This window comes from Cebus imitator, unplaced genomic scaffold, assembly GCF_001604975.1.
Source record: "Cebus imitator isolate Cc_AM_T3 unplaced genomic scaffold, Cebus_imitator-1.0 Scaffold0, whole genome shotgun sequence".
NCBI lineage: Eukaryota > Metazoa > Chordata > Mammalia > Primates > Cebidae > Cebus > Cebus imitator.
In genome coordinates, this window is record NW_016107315.1 from 18,623,811 (window position 1) to 18,632,442 (window position 8,632).

The 8,632-nt window shown below is 44.2% G+C and overlaps 1 protein-coding gene, 1 long non-coding RNA gene and 1 pseudogene across 2 annotated transcripts in view; 2 read left to right on the forward strand and 1 right to left on the reverse strand.

The window, feature by feature from the left end:
* Positions 1-2,482, reverse strand: part of DCPS (decapping enzyme, scavenger) — a 49,511-nt gene extending 47,029 nt beyond the window's left edge. The window contains exon 1 of the mRNA XM_017526354.2: positions 1,182-2,482. Coding sequence (XP_017381843.1) covers positions 1,182-1,433 — 252 coding nt within the window. The 5' untranslated portion in view covers positions 1,434-2,482. The remainder of the gene's footprint in view (positions 1-1,181) is intronic.
* LOC108302726 lies at positions 1,122-2,691 on the forward strand. Its single transcript, XR_001824494.2, has 2 exons — positions 1,122-1,255; positions 2,548-2,691. It is a non-coding gene; the product is annotated as an uncharacterized LOC108302726 (long non-coding RNA).
* A 4,223-nt stretch (positions 2,692-6,914) lies between these two features.
* Positions 6,915-7,672, forward strand: LOC108302764 (annotated as a pseudogene).
* The last annotated feature ends 960 nt before the right edge of the window (positions 7,673-8,632 follow it).

Below are 8,632 nucleotides of genomic sequence, written 5' to 3' on the forward strand. Positions count from 1 at the left end.
AAAAAAAAAAAAAAAAAAAAAAAAAAAAAAAAAAAAAAAAACCCAAAAAAAAAAAAAAAAAAAAAAAAAAAAAAAACCTCTAAAAAAAAAAAAAAAAAAAAGCCCCAGCACAGTGTCTCACCCTATAATCCAAGCACTTAGGAAGGCCAAGGCAGGGGGGATCACCTGAAGTCAGCAGTTCAAGACCAGATTGGACGACATGGCGAAGCTCTGTCTCTACTAAAAATAAAAAATTAGCCGGGCATGGTGGCAGGTGCCTGTAATCCCAGCTACTCGGGAGGCTGAGCCAGGGAGAATCGCTAGAACCCAGGAGGCAGAGGTTGCAGTGAGCTGAGATCACACCACTGCACTCCAGCCTGGGTGAAAAAGAGGAGAGACTCTTTCTCAAAAAACAAAACAAAAATAAAAAGACACACAGAGAGGCATGGAAGCCTAGACCAAGGTTCCCTGATCCTCCCAAAGGTAAGAGTTCCTGCTAGTAGTTTTGGAGAACCCGCATGCCTGCCCTGCCTGGGCCTCCTTACTAGTTCCTGGAATGGTCTCCATCTCTCCTCAGCCCCTGCCAGACGGCTGGGCACGTTGGTATTGGAGCAAGCTGTGTGTATCTGTCTCGCCAGAAATATTCCATAGTCCTGAAGATCGGGGATGTTAACTTTCATCTCCACATCCCCAGTACCTAGCTCAGCCTCTGGCATGCATGAAAATGCGTGTGTAGAACTGAATTAACAATTATAATATATTGTCTCCTGTTAGGGCTGAAGTCGTGTAAGGCAGAGATCACATCTCCTACAGTCTCATGTCGGTTTCCAGGGTCAGGGATGAGTAAGACATCTAACGTTTACTGGATCCCCAGTCCCTGTATACATAAGTGGATGACAATGAATGACTTGGGAAATGTAACACGTGATCTTTAATGTGCAATACACTCTCCTAGTAGATATTTCTAGTCAAGCAGACACTTAGAAAAACTAGAGCTAAATGCGTTCATTGCCTTAATTTCAAGGGCAATCTTGCCGCCTTTTACCGCCCCTCTTTGCATTCTAGTGGCGCATTCCGCTCCCCCAAGTGATGATTGGTATTTTCCGGTCGAGATCCGGAAAAAAAAAAAAAAAAAATCCGCTTCCGAAGTGATGATTGGTTCACTGGTTGCCGCGTCCCACCCCTGGGATGCCTTCTGGTACCTTTCCGTGTAGGAAAATGATTTTGTCCCGCGCAGACTCCCTCAGCACTTTCTGCAGTCTGAAGCCGGAGAACGGTAAGCGGACAGGAGCACAGGTACCATTTCCAACGTCTGCCTTCTTTTCCTCTGTGCTGGCGACGTGCGCCTCCTCCAAGTCCAGCTCGCGCTTTCTCTTGCTGGGTTGAGGCTCTGCGTCCGCCATGCTGCCCGGGAGGCGGTGTGCGCCTGCGCGCTTCGCGCTGGCTCCGCCCATCGCCCGAGCCTGGCTGCAGGGCTGGGCTGAGTCGCTAACTCCCGGCGCACACGGCCTGGGGACCTGCTCTTGTGGCTGCGGGTCGCGTATGGCGGAGCCCTCTGACCTGTCTCAGGGCGCTCCTTTCAGCCAAGTTACTGCCTTTGGCGTGGTTGAGGTGCCGCCCGGCCCTGAGGGAAGGGAAAAGAAGGCTGAGAGTCCCGAAAGCGGCGGGCTAGAGGTGCGAGCGCAGGAAATAGGGACCCCCAGGCCCACGGTCGGGAGCGGTAGCCGAAGACCCCCTTGGGCCACGGGAGTGTTGGAGACCTTGTTTTAATACTGACATTTTAATGATACTTACACCGACGTTGACCAGTTGTCGGGGAAGTAACGTTTCTGACGCAAATCCGTGAGCCCATTTTATAATTTGGTCACTTTTTTTATACCGAGTATTTAAGCTATTTCCATTTTTCCCCCCTTTTCATTGCTTTAGAGAAATTTTCATCCTGATCGGTTTTTTCCTTTGTGGACTCAGCACTTTTCTGCTGAAAAGAAGGGAAAACGTACAGGGCCAGAAGAACCATTCCCATCACCCACTTGTTTCTGGGCTGGAGGCGTTCCCCTCCTCTGTATCTAGTTTGCCTGTATTTTTGCCCGTCTTCCCTGGAGATAAGATTTGCGGTATGATGCGTCTCGCAGGGTTTCCTTTCTCTTTTTTTTTTGCCCTGTAACATTGTTACTGGTAACTTCTGCTGTTGAGAGTTTGCTTGGTGGCCATTGTTTCTAGTTAGCCCTTTTTTCCCTGGTGTTTACAGATCTAAATTTTGTTGATTGTTTCAGTCAGTGAAACATTTTTGCCAGTGATTTGAGTTTAGATTTTCGACATATCTAATGGTTGTGGGACAGTTTTTGCCATTTTCAACATTAGCAACAAGATGCAATTTACGGTCAGTTTTTGTTCAGTAACAAGGTGTACCATGTGTTAGTCTAATTTTTGGATTTTTTTCTACCAGAAATATAGATTAGGAGTTGGATAAAAGACTTTTTTGTGTGAGGCAGAAAGCATTATTAGGGGAGACTTAGGATCTGGAATAATTATCTTCAACAGCAACAAAAAAATTTGTCATGTCCACAGGTTTCCTGGATCCATTCCTCACCTTCTGAGAATATACAAAAAGAGGTTGTAACCTGCGTTCAAGACTAGTAAAAAATATATATCCTGGAGGACAAATGGCAATGACAAAACCTGCTTGACTCCAAGACCCTGATTTTATGAAAATTGCCGGGCTTTTTTTTTTTTGGACTTTTTTTTTTTGCCGTTAGGAAGGGAATTTCAGTGGAGTAGCTATGTTTTTGCAAAAAGAGCCCAGAATTGAGAGCCATGAAGTCGGGCCCTAACACTGACTAGCTGTGCAACTTTGGAGAAGTAACTTAACCTCTCCAGGTCTCCATTTTCCATGTGCCAGCCACTATCAATTCTGAGCAAGACAGAGGAAGCCTCTCCTTTCACAAAATGTATATTCAAATGGGGCATGTGACATAAGCAAAATAATGATTAAGTGCTGTTAATAGAACAAAACTGGACAGTGTGAAGAGCCTGGGATAGGAGGCCTCCCTTTTGTTTTTCTTTGAGACAGAGTCTCACTCTGTCACCCAGGCCGGAGTACAGTGGTGCGATCTTGGCTCACTGCAACCTTTGCCTCCCTGGTTCAAGCGACTCTCCTGCTTCAGCCTCCTGAGTAGCTGGGATTACAGATGCCCTCCACCACGCCTGACTAATTTTTTGTATTTTTAGTAAAAACCAGGTTTCACCATGTTACCCAGGCTGGTCTCGAGCTCCTGACCTCAAGTGACTTGTCCGCCTCCCAGAGTGCTGGGATTACAGGTGTGAGCCACCATGCCTGGTCAAGCCCTTTAGATAAGATGATCTTGGACCTCTCAAAAGGTGACTGACATTTAAGCTGAGACTTGAATGATGAGAAGGAACCGGCCATATGAAGAGCCCAGGCAGAGTAAATATTAAATGTCAGAGACCCTAGAGCAGTTATGTGCTTGACATTTTTTAAAAATAAGAATGGGCCGGGTACAGTGGCTGACACCTGTAATCCCAGCACTTTGGGAGGCTGAGGTGGGTGGGTCACAAGGTCAGGAGTTCAAGACCAGCCTGACTAATGTGGTGAAACCCCATCTCTACTAAAAACATAAAAATTAGCTGGGTGTGGTGGTATACGCCTGTAATCCCAGCTACCTGGGAGTCTGAGGCAGGAGAATCACTTGAACTCAGGAGGTACAGGTTGCAGTAAGCCAAGATCGCTCTACTGCACTTCACCCTGGGTGACAGGGAGCAAGACTCAGTCTCAAAAAAAAATAAGAATGACCTGTGTAGCTAAAATATAATGAGCAAACAACAAGCATTTGAAATGAAATTGTAGAGAAATGTATTCATTATTGGCAAAAATTCATCAATATAGGTATATTTTTCATAAAATATAAAACCAGAATTCTACTCTTCAAAAAGCCTGGCTCAAGCCCCACCTGGTGGCTCACACTTGTAGTCCCAGATACTCAGGAGGCTGAGGTGGGAGGATCACTTGAGCCCAGGAGTTTGAGGCTGCAGTGAGCTGTAATCACACCATTCCACTCCAGCCAGGGCAACAGAGCAAGGCCTTGCCTCTTTAAAAAAAAAAAAAAAAAAAAAGAATGTGCCAGGCATGGTGGCTCATGCCTGTAATGCCAGCACTTTGGGAGGTCGAGGAAGTCAGATCACCTGAGATTGGGAGTTCCAGACCAGCCTGAGCAACATGGAGAAACCCCATCTCTACTAAAAATAAAAAAATTAGTGGGGCATGATGGCACATGCCTGTAATCCCAGCTACTTGGGAGGCTGAGGCAGGAGAATCGCTTAAACCTGGGAGGCAGAATTTGTGGTGAGCTGAGATCGCACCATTGCACTCCAGCCTTGGCAACAAGAGTGAAACCCCATCTCAAAAAAAAAGCCTGGTTCAAGGAAAAGATGAGCTCATAGGAAGCCTCAGCTAGTAGAGTTCCTATTAAATACTAAACCGCAGAGTTTAAGGAATCTTTATGGCGGCACAGTTAAAACTAATTACGTTTAAAATTCAGTTCCTCAGTTACACCAGCCACTTTGCAAGTGTTTGATAGCCGCTTGTGACTAGTGGCTACCATATTAGCACAGATGTAGAACATTTCATTATCAAAGGAATTTCTACTAGACAATGCCATATTAGGGTACGCAATATTATAAAGCCCTATTCAAATTGTTTAGTTTTTTGGAAATCTTAAAACTTCTCCCAAGCAAGGTGTAGTGGCTCACGCCTGTAATCCCAGCACTTTGGGAGGTCTGGGTGAGTGAATAACTTGAGTTCAAGAGTTTGATACCAGCCTGGCTATCATGGTAAAATCCCATCTCTATTAAAAATACAAAAATTAGCCGAGTATGGTAGCAGGCACCTGTAATTCCAACTGCTCGGTAGGAGAATGGCTTGAACCTGGGAGGCGGAGGTTGCAGTGAGCCAAGATCGTGCCACTGCACTTCAGCCTGAATAACAGAGCGAGACTCTTGTCTCAAAAAAAAAAAACAAAAAACAAAAAAAAACACGCAAATCTTTTCTTTATTAGTCTAAAGAAAGACTGGATACTTCCCACTTCCATTTCAGGGGTTATGACAGACTAAAGTGAAAACAAGTCAGCTACAAAACACCTGAACATTCTGGATGCAAAATTTAAAACATTCTTTTACTTACATTGCCGAGCTCTCAAAAAAGTAAAATTTTCAGGAACCAAAAATGATATGGGAGTTTGAATCCATAGAGTGGTAAAGGGATTTTTAAGGTGGAAGCTGTTTTAAGTGCTATTGCTGATCTCTAGACCCCTAGGACACGATTCAAGAGACAAGACCTGAGCTTGTGTAAAAGGGAATTAGGATACAGAACTTTCCATAGAGCTAGGATCCCCTAAGGTCCACTAGCTAAATAAAGGGGCCAACAAATTTTTATTTTTTTCTGAGAGTCTCGCTCTGTTGCCCAGCACTTTGGGAGGCTGAGGCAGGTGGATCACTTGAGGTCAGGAGTTCAAAACCAGCTTGGTCAACATGGTAAAACCCCATCTCAACTAAAAATACAAAAAAAATTAGCCAGGCTTGGTGCTGTGAGCCTATAATCCCAGCTACGCAGGAGGCTGAGGCAGAATTGCTTGAACCTGGGAGGTTGCAGTGAGCCAAGATCACACCACTGTACTTCAGCCTGGTCAACAGATCAAGACTCTGTCTCGGAGGAAAAAAAAAAAAAAAAAAAAAAAAAAAAAAAAAAAAAAAAAAAAAAAAAAAAAAAAAACAAAAAAAAAAAAAAAAAAAAAAAAAACCACTCCTCAACTATTTTATGAAGCTGGTATAACCCTGGTAACATAACCAGAAAGGGATAATACAAGATAAGATAATTAAGGGCCAATCCTGTATATGAAGACGTGAAATTCCTAAAGAAAATGGTAGCAAACTGGAATCCTGTGATTTTTTAAAAAAAGTCATACATCACGGTCAAGTTGAGTTTACAAGGAACATTAAGCTGGCATAATGCTAGAAAATCTAATGTTATTCCTACATTAACCATTTTAAAAATGGAGAAAAAATGCTGTCTCTCAAATAGATGTCAACTGTTTCGATTAAATTTAAAACCATTCAAGAGAAGTAACTCTTGGCCAACTGAAAAAGCAGGAAACTTCTAACCTGTTAAAATTATGTACCAAGCCGGAGCCTGGTAACTCATGCCTGTAATCCCAGCAATTTGGCCAGGGTGGGAGGACCACTTGAGGCCAGGAGTTTGAGACAGCCTGGTCAACATAGCAAAACCTGGTCTCTACAAAAAAAAAAAAAAAAAGCCAGCCATAGTACATGTACCTGTTGTCCTAGCTACTTGGAAGGCTGAGGTAGGAAGATTGCTGGAGCCCAGGAATTACAGTGAGCTTATGATTGCACCATTGCACTCCAGCTTGGGCAAGAGAATGAGACCCTGTCCCTTAAAAAGAAAAAAATTATGTATCAGAAAACCTACAACACACATTTAATGGAGAAATGTGTGAAGCAATACCTTTTAAGGAAAGAATGAGACAAGGGTGGCTGCTACTGTCACTTTGTTTTATTGGATACCTGAGGAAGCACAGAAGGAATTAAAGTTTTTGTTTTGTTTTGCAAATTATATGACTTTATAGAAAATCCAACAGGCCAGGTGTGGTGGCTCACGCCTATAATCTCAGCACTTCGGGAAGCTCAGGTGGGCAGATAGCATGAGCCCAGGAGTTCAAGACCAGCCTGGGCAACATGCCAAAACCCCATCTCAACAAAAAGTGCAAAAAAATTAGACCAGCGTGGGCAACATGGTAAAACCCCATCTCAACAAAAAATGTAAAAAAATTAGACCAGCCTGGGTAACATGGTGAAACCCCATCTCTATAAAAAGTACAAAAAGATTACGAGTGGTGGCACATGCCTGTGGTCCCAGCTACTCGGGGTTAAGGTAGAAGAATCATCATTTGGGCCCAGGAGGTCAAGGTAGTGGTGAGCCATGATTGCACCACTGCACTCCAGCCTGGGCAGAAGAGCAAGACCCTGCAAAGTTTATAGTCTTATAGAATTAAGTAATTCAGAGCAAGGCGGCCCAGTTGGTTGGGGGCGGTGGTCCTGTGGCAGACACAGAGATGCAGATCTTTGTGAAGACTGTCACGGGCAAGACCATCACCCTTGAGGTCGAGCCCAGTGACACCATTAAGAATGTCAAAGCCAAAATTCAATACAAGGAAGGTATCCCACCTGACCAGCAGCGTCTGATATTTGCTGGTAAACAGCTGGAGGATGGCCGCACTCTCAGACTACAACATCCAGAAAGAGTCCACCCTGCACCTGGTGCTGCGCCTGTGAGATGGCATTATTGAGCCTTCTCTCTGCCAGCTCGTCCAGAAATACAACTGGGACAAGATGAGCTGCTGCAAGTGCTATGCTCGCCTGCACCCCTGTGCTGTCAACTGCCACAAGAAGAAGTGTGGCCACACCAATAACCTGCGCCCAAGAAGAAGGTCAAATGAGGCCCTTCCTTCCTTGAAGGGCAGCCTCCTGCCCAGGCCCCTGGAGCCTCAATAAAGTGTCCCTTTTGTTGACTGGTGCAGCAAAAAAAAAAAAAAAGTAATTCAGGGCCCGGTGTGGTGGTTCCCGCCTGTAATCCCAGCACTTTGGGAGGCCAAGGCGGGTAGATCATGAGGTTGGGAGTTTGAGACTAGCCTGGCCAGCATAGTGAAACTCCGTCTCTACTAAAAATACAAAAATTTGCCAGACATTGTGGCAGGTGCCTGTAATCCCAGCTACTTGGGAAGCTTAGGCAGGAGAATCGCTTGAACCCAGGAGGCGGAGGTTGCAGTGAGCCAGTATCGCACCATTGCACTCCAGCTTTGACAACACAGCGAGACGCTGTCTCAAAAATAATAATAATAATAATTCAGCATGCTGCTTAATACTAGATCAATATGTGAAATAAATTACAGTTCTTCATCTCAGTAAAAGATAAGAATGTAAAACTAGCCTTTACAACACCAACAGAAAATATGAAATGCTAGGGAATAATTCTAATAAAAAAAGAGGAGACTGACCAATGTGGAAAATATAGAAAGCTTTATTGAAATACACTTAAAGACATAAGTAAATGGAGACATACTATTTTTATGAATAGGAAGACTCATAAAAATATCTGTTCTTTCAAATTCTATAAATTCTATATAAGTCCAGTAAAAATGCTAACGGGCTTTTTCCTGGAACCTGATGGTTGAATAAACAATTTATATCCCTGGCGAGGTGGCTCACACCTGTAATCCTAGCATGTTGGGAGGCTGAAGCGGGTGGATCACCTGAGGCTGGGAGTTCGAGACCAGCCTGACCAACATAGTAAAACCCGGTCTCTACTAAAAATACAAAAAATTAGCCAGGTGTGGTGGCGGGTGCCTGTAATCCCAGCTACTTGGGAGACTGAGGCAGGAGAATCGCTTGAACTCAGGAGGCAGAGGTTGCAGTGAGCTGAGATGGCGCCATTGCACTCCAGCCTGGGCAACAAGAGCAAAACTACATCCAAAAAAAAAAAAAAAAATTTATATGGAAGAGTAAAAGAAGAAAAGTCAAAATGATTTTCATGGATAAGAGAGCAGGAAGAATTGCGCTACAAATG